Source organism: Mercenaria mercenaria, chromosome 4 (assembly GCF_021730395.1).
Source record: "Mercenaria mercenaria strain notata chromosome 4, MADL_Memer_1, whole genome shotgun sequence".
NCBI classification, from domain to species: domain Eukaryota; kingdom Metazoa; phylum Mollusca; class Bivalvia; order Venerida; family Veneridae; genus Mercenaria; species Mercenaria mercenaria.
Window position 1 is genome coordinate 3,347,794 of NC_069364.1, and position 20,662 is coordinate 3,368,455.

At 34.0% G+C, this 20,662-nt stretch overlaps 2 protein-coding genes across 2 annotated transcripts in view; both read left to right on the plus strand.

Moving 5' to 3' along the window:
• Window positions 1–1,353: 1,353 nt before the first annotated feature.
• LOC128556159 (uncharacterized) lies at window positions 1,354–11,797 on the plus strand. Its single transcript, XM_053540172.1, has 3 exons — window positions 1,354–1,765; window positions 5,663–8,352; window positions 9,818–11,797. The coding sequence occupies exons 1-2, from the start codon at window positions 1,572–1,574 to the stop codon at window positions 6,672–6,674; spliced, it is 1,206 nt and encodes a 401-aa protein (XP_053396147.1). The 5' UTR covers window positions 1,354–1,571; the 3' UTR covers window positions 6,675–8,352; window positions 9,818–11,797.
• Window positions 11,798–16,566: 4,769 nt separating this feature from the next.
• LOC128556160 (extracellular serine/threonine protein kinase four-jointed-like) overlaps window positions 16,567–20,662 on the plus strand; it is a 36,614-nt gene continuing 32,518 nt past the window's right edge. Inside the window, exon 1 of the mRNA XM_053540175.1 lies at window positions 16,567–16,707. The gene's annotated coding sequence lies outside the window, so the exon portion shown is untranslated. The remainder of the gene's footprint in view (window positions 16,708–20,662) is intronic.

Genomic DNA, 20,662 nt, shown 5'->3' on the forward strand with positions numbered 1-20,662 from the left:
CTGGGACATTTAACCCCTTTTAGGGGCTGCTAGAGCTAAAACTAGAAATGCCTTTATACAGCGTCTCATGAACAGCTTGGTGGATCTTTGTCATACTTGGTCTGGAGCATCATTATAAGGTCCTCTTCCAAATTTATTTATATAGGAACTTGGGCCCTATTAGGGACCACTATAGCTAAAAGTAGATATGGCTTTCTTCGCATTAACCACTTAAATGTAATGGATTTTTATCAAACTCGATGTGTAACAATATCGTATGGTCTCCTGCTATTTTGTTACAAATGGGGATAGGGACCAATTTAGCTAAAAATATAAACACGTTTAATGACCTCTTCTCATGAATCGCTTCATGAATCTTCATCAAACTACTGCTGCAATTATTCGTCTTAGGATAAACGAAACAAAATTGCAACCCTACGAAACCTTTGCGAAAAATTAAAAGAGAACCATTTAAATTGTTAAAGTGCGGTGTTTAGTTTTGCAATTTAAAAAATGTTAGATGAAAGATGAATGTTAGATGAAAATTCATAAACTTCTTTCCTTATTACAATTCGCCGACCATCATTTTTAAAGATATTTCTTGTTAAGTTGTATCAATAAATTTTGATAATGTGGCAGTTGTCCTCAATGCAATCAACACTGTTTATTTACCAATACAGGTAACTAACAGTTACTTTGCAACATAGCCCTAACATAATTTTAAGACGGATTAGCTTTGAACACCCCTGGACTTACTGGACTCAACCGCCACAATATCAAAGTTTATTAGTATACTCCAGGGGACCTTCTTACGAATCATTGAATTTATCATTGTTAAATTTAATTCCAGTAGTGTTGTGGCAAGAGGTCTATCAAGGATAACAAACTGGTTCTGTATTTTTACAGTAAGGATGTTTCGGGAACTAAAAGCGATTAACTAACAATTGTACAAGGGCCTACATGCAGATTTGCTACACAGTTAAATACATTTGGCATGAAAATTATAAAGGAAATAATAAGGTATCCGTTTACTCCTTTTGCTTTGAATAAACCCCAAAGGGAGTATACTCACGATCCCACTAAACACCCTCTGCGTACTACAACAATTGCTTCAGCTACGCGCCTGATATATTTTTGAAAAAATGTGGTTTTAAAGCTAGGTCATTCCTCATTTTTGTTAAAAAGTAAGATTACTTTATAAGTGAGAATATACCTTTCTATTCTTATATTCTTGTCCTACTAATAAAATAAACTCATAAATTAAGCACGGCCTCTTCAGTGTAAACCACTTTAGAAAGGAAAGAGGAAGTAATACGTACTACCGCCACAATTACAAATCGCCCCAATAGGATGTATGAAGGTATTACAGTTTAACATAGGTTTAATAGTGTACATTCAATGCGTGCGCACACTCAATGCGGGAGAAATAATGCCGACTCATCTCTAACAAAATGGCGTCGGGTGGGTATGAAGAAACTTCTGATGAGATTTTTAACTTTAAATGTTCATCTTGCTCTTAAATCAACAGACAAAGAGAAGCCGGGAAATATTGTGTGGAATGTCAAGGATACTGTTGTCAGTCGTGTGTTGACATGCACCAAGCATTTCCTGCTATACAAGGACATAAATTGCTCGATAAATCAAGCTTCAAGACGGTGACTTTGACAACAAATCTTCCAAGTGTTCCAACAGAGATATGTACCATACACGAGATAAAGATTCTGGACATGTATTGTTGTAATCATGACCTTGTTGGATGTACAAGCTGTATGGCGCTACATCACAGGTATATATCTGTTCATATCTAATATAGCCTGATTTTTGCTTGTTGATTTAAACACAGTTGAACAATTATCAGAAACTTGTTAGGCAGCCTGTTCATAATTTGTTTGTATTAATGTATAGTTTGATATTGAATGGTTATCTGACGTTAACAGATAATGAATTCATAGTTTACATTAATTTGTACGTTAATATTATGAAATACCATAAACTAGTCAGGTTATATAGTATCTATTGCCGTAATATTCTTGCCTTTTTTGCGCTCGATTAATAGTAAAGCAACGATAAGTTACCTTTGTTTTCCGGCAACCTTTGTTTTTCTGATATAGATCTGTCTTTGTAACTATTGCTTATATCATACTGTAACTTCACATAAACTTTGTCCAACGTAGAAACAAACTATGTGCAGGGGCTAGGCCTATTAAACCCAAGGTCAAGATCACCAAGGTGTTATACTTTACTATAGGTTATTTTTAAGGTAAAAGTTTTTCGGCAACCTTTGTTTTTCTCTCATATCTTTGTTACCATTGCTTATATCTTACTGTAACCTCACATAAACATTGTTCAGCATACATACAAACAAAGTATGTGCAGGGGCTGGTCTCATTATACCCAAGGTCAAGGTCATCAAGTTCTTATACTTGGAAATTATTTTCATGTTAATTTTTTCAAAAGCTTCGTTTATAGACATAACTTTGGTACTTTAAAAGATAGTGACTTGAAATTAAAAATATTTCTTCATAATCATCATTTGCACGTGTGGTTACAATGCCCATAACTCTAATTGTATTTTTGACAGAATTACTTAAAGTTTTTTGGCAATCTTCGCTTTCTGGATATAACTTAAGTACAATATAAGATAATGACTTGAACCTTAAAAGGTATCTTTATCATCATCATCTGCATGTGCGGTAAGAATCCCCATAACTCTGATTTGTATTTTTGACCAAATTATGCCCCTTTCAAACTTAATTCTTTGACAAGTTTCGTTTTCTAGACATGACATGACTTTTGTACTATATAAGATAACGAATTGAAACTCGAAATATATCTTTACCATCATCATCTCGGTGTATCTTCCTTTTAAAGTATAGGTCTCTTATTGAGACATAAATTTATATTACTGTCAAATAGGCGAATAGTGGAGCGCGATGCCTTACGGACAGCTCTTGTTAAAGTTGGTCTTAATAAAGTTCATCCTTATTTCACAGATTAATATTCTTGCATTTGGTAGAATAACAGTGATTTTCTGTTTTATTATGATAGGCGTTCTTGCTATGAAATTTGCTCTTTTAAGATATGCGATAAACAAATTCCTTTTTTGTGACTTTTCAAAAATGGGTTGAGTTCGTAAAGAGATTAGAATGATATGATTTTTTTAACACTTCGACCTGTCAGTAACAATTTTTTTTTTTAAATGTATGCCAAATTCCAAATTATATTGTCACCCGTCTGAAAGAATTTTTAGGTTTATTAAGTGTTACAGTAAAGTTATTTACTACACATTAGAGAGTTTGAGATTTCAACCTTCGCCTCCCCCTTCGACGTCTCTTGCGAAGTTAACGTATGAAGTTGAAGTTCGATTAAAATTCCTTGAGATTTCAAACTTTAGAATGAACCTTACTTCTTTTAATCCGCCCTTTCAATTTATCTGTAATTATGATCGTTTTTCTCGTGCATTTTGATATCAATTGTCCGAAAGTGCAGAACTTTTACAAGAGGTTTTAAAAATGAAAATTAAATAAAAACATTTCAATTCTAACACGACAAGCAAATAATCTACATACATGTAGAACAAAATCTATCTCTGGTTATTCTGCAATAAACCACTCGCGTGCAATGACGTCATCCGATCAAGGTGCGTAGCGCGGTCGTAAAAAGTAGTTACCATTTTTTTAACACTGTTGATACTATTATGTCGTGTTAGAATCGAAATAATATGTTCCCAAGTCTGATTTATCGTAGAATAACCCGAGGTTTTCGTTCTTATGCGAAACAATATATCACTCAGGCGTACGGCCTTCGTGGTATTTTCTTCCGCATAAGAACTCAAACCTCAGGTTATTCTGCGATAAACCACGTTCGGGAACTTATTATTTCTTAATTAACATAATCATCGCATTGATTGGATATTAGTGCGATTACAAAAAAAAATCATTTTATATAAAATGATGTCAGTATACAATGCACGATTGTAAATCATACATGAGAGGAAATAAAAATGATAATCATATCAACGTATTCTATTGTTGATGATGTTCTTGAAAGATATTATACAGTTAATATTTTTTAAACAAAAACATGAGACACCAACTACTACAAATGCATTTCTCGATATTCTTTGAAGTTAAGTTAAATATATGATATAAAGCATCAACAAAAGGCTGTTGACTAGTATTTCATAGTTTTTTTTAAAGTTTGTTTTTTTACTTTGAACTGGTACTTTGTACATCGAATTCCTTAAAAGACGCGTTATACTTGTAGACTGTACCTGTTGAAAATCTAACCTTTTAAAAGATATGTTGATAACATGAGCCAATATACACAATTGATGAATACATTTAACAAGCGATTTGAAAGAAATGTAAGATACTCTCGTGATATCATACGTGATGGCATCATGACACTCAGTTTGACTCTGTATAATGCCAAACTCTCAGACAGCACAATATAATCGTGCCAAGTCACCATGTGTCACGAACTGCTAGGTGGAAACGAAAATTGTCGCACAAAATAACATGTGGGCATATACACGTATTTGTTTGAATATACTATTTCATAAGTAAAGCATGTGCAGATCAAGGAATTTTGGTTAGAGGGACACCAACTCTAAAGAGGGGGTCACCCATTCAGGGGGTGCGGGGGCGGGGGGGGGTAGTCACACCGAGTTTCAAGACGGATTTTCTTTGTAAAATGTAGGAATCAAAGGGGGATTGACCCACAATGCCCCTCTGCCAGGCTCTGGGTCCGTGCATGTAAAGAATGTAGCTATCCCATACGGCTAACAGGAAACTTCTCGCATCATAATATCATAGATCTGAAATTGTCTGATACTTCAGAAAAAAAATCCGTCTTACTAGTACCTTTTTATGTTTATAATTAAAACGCAATTGTCTTATTAAGTGTCCGACAGAAACGGATTGATTTTTTTTGGAAGTTAAAACAAAATGTTCCACCAAATGATAATCGCGCGTTATCATTCATTTTTCAAGTAAAATGACTGTCATGCCATGTGCCTCCACCCAGATTTCAGTCTTTGATGCCGAGTATGTGGACAGAGTAGATGTACAAAGACTAAAGTTTTGACTTTCGTGATATCACATCTTCGGACGTTCAAAACTTCACTTCTTGCGACAAAAAGGCCCATCTGGTATAATCAATACCGCCTGAGGACACAAATATGCCGTAGAAGTTTGAACAAAATTGCAAAGTTTCTCAAAATCAGTTGATTACTTCATACTTCCAGGTTCAGTTCAATGTATTTAGTTAAATTCATTAGCCAAACAAAACTTCATTATTCTTATACTTAATGATAGTGTTTCGCATCAAATTTAGTCCAGTTACACATATGGATAATCGAATAACTTAATAAGCAGAAATCCTGAAACTAAGCTTTTTATTTCACATAGTAATAAAGCGAAGTCTTAGGTTTACTTGATATTACATGGAAAACTTTAGTAGCAACGTCTGATATAAATAAAATACACGCATATCGGTGACGTTTTACCCCATATATATATGAGAGACGTTGAAGGGGAAGGCGAAGGTTGAAATCTCAAACTCTCTATTATGTTACGTCTTACTTCAAAGAGTGTTTATTTTAACGAATGTCTATTATTCACCTATTATTTACAAATAAAAACAGTTCTGTCGAACAAACATTTATGACTTAATATTACAGGAACTGCACAGATGTCCAGCTCGTATCGGATGTTGTCGAAACTAGGTTTAAAAAGACGGACGCAGATGAAACTCATCAAAACCTACGGGAGAAGAAATTAGCGATAGAGAAGATAAAAACATCCAGAGAAGCTCTTCTCGAAGAGATGAATAAATCAAAAACGGATGCAGTCAATGAAATAAAAGCATTTAGAGCAGAAATGGAAACGATGATTCGAAACATGGAAAAGGAATCGATAAAAGAAGTGGAAAAGGAATACCAAACAATGAATGCAATGCTGCTAGAGGAGATAAAGAAATCAGAAATCCAGATTATAAGCCTCGAGCGACTTGCGGACAACATTAAACAATCCGACGGAAATGTAGCTCAGCAGTTTGTTTCTATAAAAACAGCACAAAAGACAATTACCCGAACTGACGATATTATGAACTCCTTCAATGCACATACACATGCCAAGGTATCATTTGTCGCTGACCAAAGTGTTTTGGGATTTCTACAAGAACTGAAGACGTTTGGGTCGGTTAACAGCAATACAGTCTACTCAGTCAAGGAAACCAGAGAAATGAATATAAAAGTACAAAGTGACACATTGACCTGCACTGTATTTGGGTCATGCTTAACACAAGGAGGCCAGCTACTGCTACCTGACTTCAACAATAAAAAGTTAAAACGTGTCGACATTAGCAAACTTTCGGTAGAGGACTACTGTGACCTTCCGTCGAATCCATGTGGTGTATGTTGCATTGATAACCAGGAAGCAGTTGTGACATTGAATAACAATACCATCCAATTCGTTAACCTTCGTAATCCGATGAAACTAACACATGACATTAAACTGGACAATTACTGTTTCGGCATTGCTTATAAAGACAGCAAACTTCTGATAACTAATAATAGCACATCACTCTACATATACGACATGGCAGGCACGCTGTTACAGACGATATCCAGAGACAATTCAGGAAATGATCTGTTCAGCAAGTGTCGCCAGATTGCTTTCAGTGATTCTTGAGATAGAATTTATGTGGGTGACAAACATAACAATATCGTCACACTGGATACAGTTACACAAAGGAAACACTGCAATAATTTCATTGATTCTGATTTGGTCAATGGTATGGGTGTCTGCACAGACAAAAAAGGGAATGTATTTGTTTGTGCATATGAATCAAGAAATGTTATGCAAATAAGGCAAAATGGACAAAAAGTTGGCACCGTAGTAAAACCGTCAGATGGACTAATTCAACCGCGGTCAATAACTTTTAGTCAACAAATGAATACTTTATTTGTTACTGAAGGTAACAATGACAACGTTAAAGTCTTTGAACTGCAGTAATGCTAATACTGTAAAATTCATTGACTTATAATTAAAGTATCTGAAATAATTATTGTTTTCTCCATGTAGGAGTGAGAATAGATCATGTTTTAAGAGAAATAAATACGCACAAGGCCACAGTAACATATTTCTTTGAAAATTAATTATATACGCCAATGATAACGCCTTTAACAATGTGACAGTATGATACTATTTATAGTTAATTATAGTTTTGTTGTACTGGAGGTTGCTGCAGAATACAATGGAAATATAATAAGGTCCTTTCAGTTTTCGGCCAGCAAAATTGCCGTTTCTTCTCCATTTGTCTTCTACTTGTTAGAATTGATATACATTTTTGACTGCATTACTACAATTATACATACTGGTTATAACACTTGCGTACAGATCACTTTTGAATACATATGTAGGTTTATGTAGGTTTATGTCTTTTTAAATCAAACGTTATGGCGTTCCACTGCAAACTGTTAGAAAACAATAGATAGAACTTATGTCTGCTAGCCGAGGAAACACTGTCAAACGTGTGTAAATTGTTAAACAAGGAGCCCAGCCCAGTCCCTGATATCGCCAAAACTACCAAAATACATTCGATTCCATGATCTATAGCAAGTGTAGAAATACAACTGAAACGCATTTTTGTCGCCAAATTGTTTCTGTCTCTTCTTGCTATACACCATCAGCATGATGTGGACATGCGCATATTGTCGGAGCTTTTATGTCTGATTATTATGCTTTGAGTTATGTCCATTTTTTGGACTAAACAATATTACATCTACATCTATACATTGTGTACTTAACTGCTTCTACAGTTTCCACCAAATGCAAATAAAACTGGCTTAACATCATCATGAACTGGACATGCGCACATTAGGGACACTAATGTCCGATAACTATTTTTGGACTTAACATAACATTTGAAAATTGTATACAGTTTGAATCAAGTTCAATGAAAACTAAGTACACATCTTCCACTTGGATATGCACACATTTTGGGGATATTTTCTTTTGAATAATGCCTCTTTTATGTCTTTTTTTTACGTTAACGCCTGTTTCAACTTTATGATTTTCTATACAATGTTGACAACATTCCTTTTGTGGATGCAAGGTTGTGGTTCCAATGAATTGCAAGTACACGGGTAGCATTTTGTATTGTTATTTTCTTTCAGGGTCGGCGCAAGTGGTGCAAACAAATCGATTATAACTAATAGTGATATGTACATGTAACATAATATCCCTAAGAATTTTGGACTATAACTATCAAAGTGTAAGGTTGCAAAACACCTAGTTGAGAGAAATATGAAGGAGTTGATACATGGTAGTTGTGGAATATTATAGGAATAAAACCACTATTGTAAAGGTAATATTTAAGCCAGATACTGTATGATGAATAATGATCTTTAAACTGTCATTTCGCAGAAAGAAAAATAACACCCAATATTTAACCTGTATTTTGTGAAGATAAAAGAGGGTATATCTCGTTATAGAAAGCATACAATTTTCATGTTTCACTTTTATATATATATACGCTTTTCACATAGGCTGGCTTCTTGTCTTGAACAATACAATTTACCAATCCTATATTAATCGCCTTCCGGATGTAATATGCATGACGTGTACATAATAAATAAATACTATATAGGGAATCCCAAAATACAAGTTTATGTATGGTTTAACTGGCAAAAGGTAGGTGTTTTTAATATTTTGGCCTTCTATGTTTTACATGTATTCTTTGTTATGAAATACAGATCCTTTCACTAAAACATTTCTTAAAATAGCTGAATAGTGTACTGTCTATGAGATAACTGCACTCGGTCCAGTTTCTATGAGATAGCTTTGCATTTTCTAGTAAATTCGTCAGCGGACGTGACGGTTGGGTTTTTCGGCCAGTATGTTACAAACTGTCATTTCGGAAACCATCACACAAGTGACCATGTCCAAACACTTCATGGTAATAACCTTAGTGCAAAGCCTTGTCCTAAAAGCATGTCATCCTGGATTGGGGCTACATATACTTTTCTTTTCAGGCTGAAACCAACTAATTTCATATAAACAGGTCCCATTCTTTTTTTCAGGATATGTCCAGTCGTACTCGTTGTGATTTCTTTAATTATTCCAACTGTATCGTTCAAAAAATTGAATAACCGGTCGGAAATTATAGAGACTTCGAATTCAGCACTGTGTCGACTATCGCTTAAGTTTAAAAGTCCCTGTAAATTAGTATACAGACTGGACATGGAATTAGATTTCCACTACTGTAACAATTGATGGTTCTTTATCATGAAAAGTCTACAAACCTACGTTAAGACCTGTATTGCTAGCCTGATCTATAAGGCCCTTCCTTCTTCGGGCGAGACCTTGTGCATTTCCAGATTTGTCTAACGTTGGAGAAACACGTTTCTTTCTCCTTCACGCGATTCCTGAATTCTGGCCATTCGTTTCGGACCTTTAAATCTGGCAAGTTTTCGTTTTAGGGACTGAATTCTGACCTCCGAATCCGAATCACTTTATTATAAAGACTTATCCTTATTCGCCAATGAAATGTGCTTGTCATTCAGTGTATTATATGGCAGGTTTTGCTGGTGGTGGAGACCCCAGGTGCCCGTCCGAGCATCATTTTAGATACGGATAGGGACATCGTTAGAACCATCGACCAAATGTAAGCCAACTTTTTCACAGGGTTGGATTAATATGCAAACGATCCAAAACAATAAGACATCTTACGGTAGGGAATAGTATCACTTCATGGTAAGGTGGCAATTTATTGTACATCTATGCATATGTTTTATTTCTTCAGAAGATAAATAAATGCTAATATATTTCAGGTTAAGCTATGGCAGTAGAAGGCACATTTAAACTAATTGACCCATTAGCATACCATGTAAACAACGTGGAAGACCTTGACCCCGAGGTTGTCAAAGCATTCAAAAGAAAAGACAACAGTACCATCGCGGAGTTGACGCATAATGGGGATACAGATTTTGACGTTTTTATCTGCATCAACAAAGCATGGCATGCTTTTATTCTTTGCATACCAAATACCATTAATGATCCTCATGGGCTCTTGTCAGATGTTCCACAAGATAACCCTTTTGTTTTGCCTGGGGATATCTTGTGCTGGAAGTTTGAGCTATGCTTTGAAAACGAACAGCTGAAGCTGTACAAAATCAGAAAGGAGTTCAACATGCTGAAAGACATTAGAAATCGAATCAATAAGGCATACCACATTGGCAAGTTTATGAATGTCAAACCAAAAGCATTTCAGTTTGCCGTCTTGAGAGCTGCTCCACATCGCTACAATGTCCTCCTGAATGACTGCGTAGAGTTTGCTAAGGAGTTTTGCCTTTGTATGTTGAGCTATTGTAGCAATTACAGACAGCTGGAGGAGCAAGTTAATGAGAATATCAAGAAAGCAACAGCTACTGGCCTTAGTGTGGAGAATTTATCCAGGCGTGTTCGTAGCTCAGCTTTAATCGGAAATACTTTTCTTGGAGGTTTAGATGTTTCCACATTCTTCAGTGGAAGAAATGGTTCAGCTGGACTTATAGTGTTTATCCTCCTTTACCCAATCTTTGTGGCTTGTGTCATCGCAGCAGTTATCATCTACGTTCTCAAATGATAAAGTTGTCTCAATATGAAGAAGGCGGGTTTGAATCAAAATAGACAAAGGTCAAATTTACATGTCACTTGCCGTTTCATGCATGATATAAGAAAAAACAAGTTGGTGTGTATATGTGTATTAGGATTTTATTGCAGACGCACTAAGAAATGTATGTTGCTGAATATATAGTTATGTATTGAAGGACTATAAGGATGTGATAGTATATGAGAAGTATTTTAACGGTTGAATTCCTTTAATTCCTTTTGTTGATTCTTCCTCGGTTATGTTTATGGGCTCTGTCTAGGTTCCTTTATTATTTTTATTTATGTTATTTATAGAAAACGTGATTACAGATATGATTGCAGGTGCTAATGTTGCCATGCCACTGAACAATGACCTTATTAATCTACCAAAACTAAAGTCATATATATACAGCAACACGGCAAGGATTAAATCGTAAATTGCAAAATTCTAATCTGTTGAATATTATTCTGGCCAGTTCTAATGAAAAATGACAACAATCTTATTTTGAATAGTATTCTTGTTATTAAAAAATCAGTTTCTTTTTGCTATAGCTAGATCACGAATTGGTTTGTCGATCGAGTGAACCAGTGAGTTGATCTATCTGACTTAGACCACGAAAAACGTGCAAACATTTGTTGAAAAAGCAGAAACCCCATGTACCATTCAGTTTGACAGGTTAAACAAAATAGGTTTCATTTGTTTTTGTAAGTTTTGTACAGTCAATATGCGTATGAGTAATCTTAATTTTGATTTAAAATTAACATGTGGATGTACGATATGCATTTTACATGTTTGCAGTTATTCTTACTATCAAGAAATAAAATTACGTGCGTTTGATTAGTTATACTTTAATGTATTTGTTATGTGAAAATAGACTCATATATAATGTTAATGTCTTTGGATATTTGTTGTTTTACATAATTTGTGTTCGATTTGTATAAAAAGAAAAGTTTTGAACGTGACAGCACGCATATGTTATTCGTGTTGAAAGGATTCAAGGAATTCCAGTTGAAGATGAGATTTTGAAATGCACACATGTATGAAACGCTTGTTTATACATACAATAATCGTCCTATGAATTATTCCAGTGTCTTTTGCTTCACATAGGAGTATAAAGGTAGAATCTTTAAAACATGTAGGTTTCAATAATCATGCACATTAAAGATTTCAACACAAATGATTCTGTTATAGCTGAGTTACAAGCGTTTTAACACACAACGTTCGTATACACTGATGCTATTTTACCGTAGATATGAAGGCTACAGGTGAGTTGGGGTGGGGGGATTAGGTCCTTAGTGCGTTGTTCTCTGAATATACCAGCTAAGTAGTTTCTGCGAGGATTTAACACTTATATGTCCAAAAGCCACTGTTCATAGGTGGTTAAGGGTATTTGGTGTAAGGGAGAATCTTGATGATGATGATGATGATGATGAGTGGGGGGATTTTGATGATGTTGATGGTGGTGGTGATGATGATGTTGATGGTGGTGGCGACGATGATGATGATGGTGGTGATGATGATGATTTTTATGATGTTGATGGTGGTGGTGATGATGGCGATGATGTTGATGGCGGTCGTGATGATGATGACGATGATGTTGATGTGGTGATGCGATGATGATGTTGACGGCGGTGTTGATGATGATGATGTTGATGGCGGTCGTGATGATGATGACGATGATGTTGATGTGGTGATGATGATGATGATGTTGACGGCGGTGGTGATGATGATGGCGATGATGTTGATGGCGGTGGTGATGATTATGATGAGTGTAGTGATAAAATTATAATTGCGGTGATGGCAAAGAACTTCATGATGATGATAACAATTTTAACAAAAATATTAAAATGCATTCCATTCAAATCACATTACCTTGCGTAGTATTATATCGGTTTTAAATGTTGTCCGAATTTTGTTAAACACTACAAAATTGCATAGTTACTATTTTTGAGGCATATAAGCTTAACCAACAGTATATTATAGGTCGGAGTCAGATATCAAACCTGCATTCACGTGTAGGAATTCATTTACTGAATTAAACTTTTACCACACTGTAATGAATAACGTATATCATTATTCACAGCGTCGTAAGGGAGATATTTCAATATCGGAAGACAACATTATATATTAGTGTTCTCTCCCTTTACCTATCCACCTCAAAAGTACTTAAAAAGAAGAGAAAGTATGAACATTATTCCTTAGTGGAATTTGCGTGCTTTTACAATGCATCATCATCGTTATATGTGTTTATATGTAAGTTCGTATATATGTATATATATATATTACATTTAAATGTATGTGTGAATGTTCATAACGGTTGACAGCATCATGCTAATGAGGAAAAATGAGGAAAAACCTTTTAGATATGGTGATGTAATTAAGCGTGGAGAAACTTAAAACTGATTAAACGTTTTAAAATGTATAAACCTAATAAGTTTCTTAGGATTAAATTATGGATTTCATTAATAGACTTTTCAGTTTAAAATATGACATCTGCCATAAATCGAGGCCTAATGATTTTAAATATTATCTTAAAGACAAGACATTGCAGCTTCTATAGGTAGAATCTATTTCTGCATTAATAATCATTGAAATTATCCCGTATCAGTTTTATATCTTGAAACTACTACGCAAACTCCATGCAAATATCTTGAAATTTATAGCTCAGTCTATTTCCGATATTGAAACTATTGTAGAATAATATATTTTGGACTAACTTTGCACGGAACAGAACAGAAAAACAAAAAGTTCTCTCAGTCAAAACCTTGTGAGATCCTTCGTTTAATCTAATTCAAGTTTTGAAATCTGTGCTATTTGCTAATTGTGAGTTCTGATTTGAAAACGCTTTCCTTTTCAAATTGAAACGTTAAATTATATTCCAGATGAAAAATAAAAACTACACAAAATAATTTTTGAAACAATTTTTAATGTAAACTGACTCCAAAACTTTTAGCGAATATATAAACGAAGACTTCTGATATAAAAACGAAACAGTATCTAGAAAGTTCTAAAATGTTCTTCGTAGTTTTCACCTTTTCTGAAATTTTACTTGTTAATGAATACTGATGGACTGAACAGATAAAACGTCCTCAAATAGATACAATTGTGCATTTATAGACTAAAAAAACTTTAACTAAAATTCATTTTCATGTTAAATCATGTAAATACTGCAAAGGAAGAAAAGTCATTTTCGGATGTCAATATTGTATAAATCCTGTGTTTTCTCCCTTTACCTGATCACTCGTTATCAATCATAGTGTATTTTTATTGTGTTTGTACAAAAGATCCTGATACTGATTTTGCAAAATGTCACAAAGTAACTGTTGTCTCCATCTACTGTAAACATTCGAAATAATACAAGAACATGTATGGACAGTTTATCTTTACTGCTTTTTGTTACTATTGCAATCATGTAGCAAGTGCTCAGTCTGTGTGCACGTGCTCGCCTGCTGCCGTACCGAGTGTCGTATGCGTTGCTGCTTTCTTAGGATGTTGCATATCCTTTTATTTTTTCTGTCCTTGTTTTTACAGCGTTAATCTTTCGTGATTTCTCAGTCTAAAATCATTTTTGATGGGGACAGTGAAAATACGATACCAATATTTAAAGGCGTACGCTAGAGTCTCTGTGTATGAGATGGGCAAATTTTTCCCAATAATAGAATTTCTTCAGACTGGATATTGAAGGAAAATCATCTAAAAAGACAAATATATGCAATAAAAATCAAAGGTCACTGGTATTGAAAAAGAGTTATCTGCCCTTGAAAATGGCATTTTTTTGTGGAAAATACAATTTTCAAGGGCAGATTACTTTTTCAATACCGGTGACTTATGATTTTTATTGCATTATTTTGTTTCTTAGATTATTGTCCTTAAATATCCAAAGTTTGAAGAAATTCTATTATTGGGAAAAATTTCGCCCCGAATTCTAGCGTGCATATTTAAGTCATTGTGAAATGATTGGGAAAAAAAAGATAAAATGCGTTTACCATTTTAGTTTAAACTATTAATTACCTAAAGGCCAATAACTCTTTCAGATGACAAGTTTATATCTTAATTAATATTTCCACGTATTTCCGGCGCATGTCTGTAACGTTACAAAAACAGGATCTATGGCGTCAGTAAGGTTGGAACATGCTACATAGCCAGCAAGCGATTCTTCAAATTTATTGTTCAAACAACCTATTTCCGATATTAAACATATTTTAAGAATTTAAGACCCTCTTAATAGTGTATACCAGATGCTTATCAGTTAAACCTATGCGTTTTCAGTCAGGCTGAATCCCCGTTCATAAATTAATAAATTAAATATGTTTTTTTTTTAATTTAGACTTTTGTCTTTTATGGGAAGTAAAGCAGTTATACAAGATGAAAAGAAAACCTTGCTCCATTTTTATTTCTGATATAATAATAAACTCTTTAAATTCTTGCAAAAAATACACAAACGCACACTGAAAGAAAAGTACTACAATATTATTTATGAACGCGTTGACTTTTCTTGTGACGTTTAAGAAAGTTAATAATTCAGAGATGTTCTCTGAACGTTAATATTTCAAAAGATTGAACAATTTATGAGCCTTTGTGTTGTCTCAACATAACAACTTAATGCTGTTTCGGAAGGCTGTGACAAAGACGAACCTTTTTGTGAAAGACACGAAACTGTCTGGCGTTCTTCTCCCCAAACGAAATTATTATAAGTTTGAGCAACTCTACACATATTTGAAATTTGCATAAAGAAATGTTCAGTTCCTTATTAAATTATTTATAATCTTTCTCAGACGCTAAGCATTTTTGAAGTAACAAACCTATACTCTGGTCACAGTAATGTTACAGCGAAATAATGTGACTCAGCACTTGGAAAGTTTAGAAACTAAATAAAGTGTACACGATTTCTTCTGGTGTCAATGTATGTGTAACCCTGTCTTATTACGCGCAGAGATTTTAACATTATAAAGTAATCCAAGCTTAAATGATTTTTTCTCAGCATTAAATTCGTAAAGAATTTTTTTTTCTAATCTTGAACTAAAGCTGTAATCAGGAAATGATCTGGCAAATGAACTTCAATGCGGAAATTTATCTATAAACTTATTTTGACTGTTGTTGCCAATAATTTCAAATCTGCAACATATTAAATGCAACTTGACTTAAATCTGACCATGTTTCATACGAAAATAAAAAATAGTATTAGAAACCTACATGCTTTTGATGTCGGGTTAATAAGAAGGAACCGTACTCATCTCATACAACCGCCATGTTGGACTTATAAACTTTAGTAATGTGTAAATTATACAGAAAAGATCACGATATGGAATGTTAATTAAACATAAGAATATTTTAGTTGTACCTTACATAATATTCATATCAACTTAAATAAGATGTTTCTAATCTGTTTTAAAGATGTAAACATGGACAATACACAGTGTTTATGCTTCATTATAGTTATTTCATTGTTCATGTATATAGGTTCTGCAATAATTTGATACGTACATATTGTGTAATGCTTGTATAATTTGTTTTGACTGATTTTATTTTCGTTCTGTGGCCTTCAATTCTTTATCCGTAATTCCTAAATTGTTTGATCTGGCATCTGGTGAAAGATTTCTATTTAAGAACCACTAGTAAAGTTACGTCAGGTATCGTATGTGAAGAATTTAAAGCACTATTCATCAAAACCTATTTTACCAGGCTGTCTCAAGTTGAGTCCCGTTCACAAAGGAATTATATTGACACTGTCGAATGCTTTATGCAGATCTATACATTTATCAAAGATCTTTTGTAAGAAAGACAGTCGCCTAATCGAAAGAAAGTGTTTACTTTGTGATAGGAGAAAGTCCAAGATAAATTGAAGCTATTATACAGTAGTTACAGGTATTAAAAGCATTTGGTTAATGATAAAATAAAGTCTCCGACACAACTAAAGGGTTAAACGTTAATCTTGGCAGTTTCTTTATACGGGCTTAGCTATCGGTTCTCTCGGCTGACTGCAAAGGCTTTTTCTAAAGCGCCTTTGCCTGCATGATTTAAAGATGGATGAAAAGGTACAGACACACTGTCCGTGTCATTAATGGAACTTGGCGTGCACAACAGCAACAGGTAAGAGTTTAAATACAATTACAGTCACGCATAATTTGGTTTGTGGTGTATATTTTCAGTGCATTTGTAAATCAATTTCTGTAATAATTCACTCCAGACAGATTTCAATAAAATGTGTGACATATCTTAAATATTTTTGTCCCCAGAGATTATAATAAAATGTAGTTACATGTAACGATATTCTAACAGAAACTGGCAATCGCATGTTCACTTCAAAGAAACCGCTCCAGCATTTTATTTCAAGATCATTCGAGAAAAAAAAGTATATTTAATGTTTTCACTGACACATACTTGAACAGTGACGCATATAAATAAAAACAATTTTCTTGCATATCGACTGAAACTGACAAGTTACCGAAAGACATAAAAGTGATATAAAAAGATGTCACACCTGTGAAGTAAGCACTATTCAATAAGACACTATTGATATTTTCTATGATTTTATAACTCCAGTTAGTTGACGAATTTATGAGATATGCTTTTGATCAGAATCCGATGTAACGCAAATGGCTTTGGACAATAAATATTTTCTTGTAATAAAATACTGTTGGTAAGGATGACAGACCGTGCTGAACTACGTTTTGTTATATCGCGTGGATGGGCATGCTATGTGGACGGTATGAGAAACGGGGATTTTATTGCAATTTTATATAGTTTGTTTACGGTTAATAGATGTTACAACGTGTGGTTTTACTTTATTCCTATGTCATAATGAAGTTAAATTGTAAGGTAATTGAGATATATTTCCTTTGTTTTTTCATCATCACAGACTTTCATGAAGTATTTTATGCACATGCAATGAAATGGTATTACGAAATTGCACACATACTGAAAAAAAATATAGTTTCCTGCTTTGAACACACCTTATAAATCGATGGCACTTATAAAAGGTTTCATGTCAACATCACAAATCTTTTGATGAATATTTTATATATAACCTCTTAATGTGTTGCGCTAAATACAGTATCGTTACCGCGCCTTGAGATTAACAAATGTTGCATGTGGACAGATATCAGAGCATAATTCTATCCGCGCAGTCAGTCTGGATTTCTTGTCTGTTCGCTTTTAAGAGACAATATTTAATTACAGAAGAACCGTACGACACAATGATCAGTAAGTCTGGGCCATCCCACTTTCGCATGCACTTTATTTTTTAAATGTTCTGTCATGGCGCGGCTCATCTGTTTTCAACCATGCTTCCTTGTACGTATGTGGTTGTGAATTGTGTTCCCAGCTGTGGTTAAGATATTATATGAAGTATATTATTATATACGACACAATGCATCCATCTGAAATTTGATTTTCGTTGTCCTGTCTCGCCTAATAGTTAAGCCAGTACAAATATTTAAATCAACAGAAGAAACATACACACATAATGATCAGTAAAGTGTGGTTTTGTCTCATGCTGCTGACAGTTCTTATTCTTTAAATGTTCTTGTCCATATCCGCATCAACTTCTATAGTATCACAATTTCTGACAGAAGCGCTTTTACAAATATCATGTGCATTATTCCTGTTCATAACTTTAGTGAAACTTGGGGCATATTGGTATTTAGCTACATTACTGTTCAAATGTTTCATGTACAAAATTTTTATGCACACCTGGGTCCAAGTTCATCAACATTTTAAGTATGAAACTTAAACTGCTGTGAAACAGTATTTGAAAATAAAACTTCTTAAATTATGATACAAGATCCAGTGACATACAGCTTCATAATTAGTATTTTCTTTATTTTTACGATCAGGAACAAACGTTCTGAAAGGAAACTGTTTATGAATTGTTCGAGACAAGTATTAACTTGTGAATTCATCATATTAAACGAATTCTGCATCCAACACCACATCATAGAATGTGCTGCTTATTATACACAAGAACCAGAATTTTTAAACCACTTTTCGAAGCGTTTGTTCTTCACTTCTTCTTCTTAAAAGCTGCGTTCATTCTAGCAGAAATTGCGGAATTAACAATGCCATTTTCAAGACGGATATAACAATTATCTTCCCCATCATCCGAAGAAAGACCTTCTTTGACCCCTACAAATTACTGGTTCGTGTTTCAATCCCCATCCTTTTGTTGGTATCATATAACATATTAATCTGGCCCAAATCGTATCACAGGATATAAAATTTACCGCGTTAGAATTTATTTCTCATATTTTAGAATTTAGAAACCATAAAACAGTGATACAGGGTTTCATTCTGTGTAGCCTTTGGGATAATACAAGGTCTGGGGGTATCCTTTGTTGGGTGAAGCTCAAATAGCGAGTACAAATTACACGAAATACAGAACATCCAAACCTGTAATTTCATGAGAGCTCAAGAGTATTGATTTTGTTACACATTTAAAACTTTAATAATAACAAAATGTTTAAGTCAGGCCTAAACGAATGGCACGTGATTTCGTGCCATGTAGCAAAACCCAAATTAATGAAAAGTGAAACTGAATAGTGTTGCTCATTTTCTTACAACACCAAAAAAAAACGTATGATTAGTTAGTTACTACTTATTTTGTTCCACGTTAATTCAACAAAATATTGAATATTATTCATGATTTTTTTCCTATTTTTCTTTATTCCGATTTCTTTATGCATGGTAACACAGTACCTGTTTCATGGCACAGATAAATGAAACATCCTGCTCTAATATACTACTTTTATTTTGTTGTGTTATTTTCATATCTCAAAAAGCTATTAGTAACATTATTAATAATTTATTGTTCGGTTTCTATCCTTCAACCTATCAGTCATAAAACAAAAATAGCGAGATTCATCCTAAAAAACACGTAGATTTAACAACGCTAATAACACTCTTGTCGCTGATCTGTTATGCTAAAACTCTCAAATCTGTCAAATTGAATATTAACCATTTTCACAGGTCATTTCCTATCAATTAGATATAATTGCCTGACTTTTAAATCTTGTGTGAAATTGACAAGTGCTACCATTAGATTTCCATCGTTTTAGAAGATAATACAAAAAAAAATGAAAACAAATTTTCAACTTTAGTGCGAATTTAAATCTCAAATGTGTTTTATCCTTGATGTCATCGATATCAAAGTACCAGTTTAGATGACAGAAATGCGGTATAAACGGTTAAGATTGTATCTTGCTAAAGCTTTGATCGCACGCTAAATGTTGTTATTCTATCTCATATGATTCAACGACTGTTATACACGCAATTTTTATACGAAACATCACAAATATATCACACGAGAATATACGAGAGAGAATCAGCAGAAGGTCTCAATAAGAAGATGATCACGAAATAAATTGCTTTATTCCATTTCGCAGCACGTCTTCCTGTTAGGTTTTGCTAATTACCTCTCGTTTCTACACTAGATACTAATATGTAACAGATTGCTGGACAAAATGTGAATATGTATTCATTTGTATCAATTAAGATATTCTATTTCTGTCAGTACAAGCTACCAAGGTTTTGTTTTCTTTCTAGAGAGTTCTCACGACTTATGTAGAACGCTTCTTTACTGCAAATACCTCTGCGCGTTTATAAGGGAGTTGAACAAACAGTTTTGACTGACTTGTGGCATGTATATCTGAATCTACACGTACATTGAAACATAATTTTTATTTGTTTCAAAATATCCACCTTGTCATCACTTTGCTTCCTAAAGTTTCCATAGGCATTGTTGTTGGAAGGACATGGTCGTTGAATGAGTTTATCAACAGTCGTCAACAATATGACTGTTAATGGCTAAAAACTCTTCTTTTATCATTAATTTTTATCCGCTTGACCAGATTGTACATATTTAAGGTCTTCATTTTCCTGACAGGAATCAAAACAGAAACATGTCTTAGGACAGACAGCAACGGAGTAGAAGCACATGCTAAAATTAATGGGGCTCAACCAAACTGTCACAAACGTTGGGAACGACAATATGAAAACGAGGTTCAAATTTCACAACTGAAGGTTATATTCAGTTATGTGGTCAAGAGGT

Coding starts and splice junctions, on each gene's coding strand:
- LOC128556159 (XM_053540172.1), top strand. CDS start 1,572: ATGCACCAAGCATTTCCTGCTATACAAGGACATAAATTGCTCGATAAA. Junction 1,766..5,662: donor TGTATGGCGCTACATCACAG/GTATATATCTGT, acceptor TTAATATTACAG/GAACTGCACAGATGTCCAGC.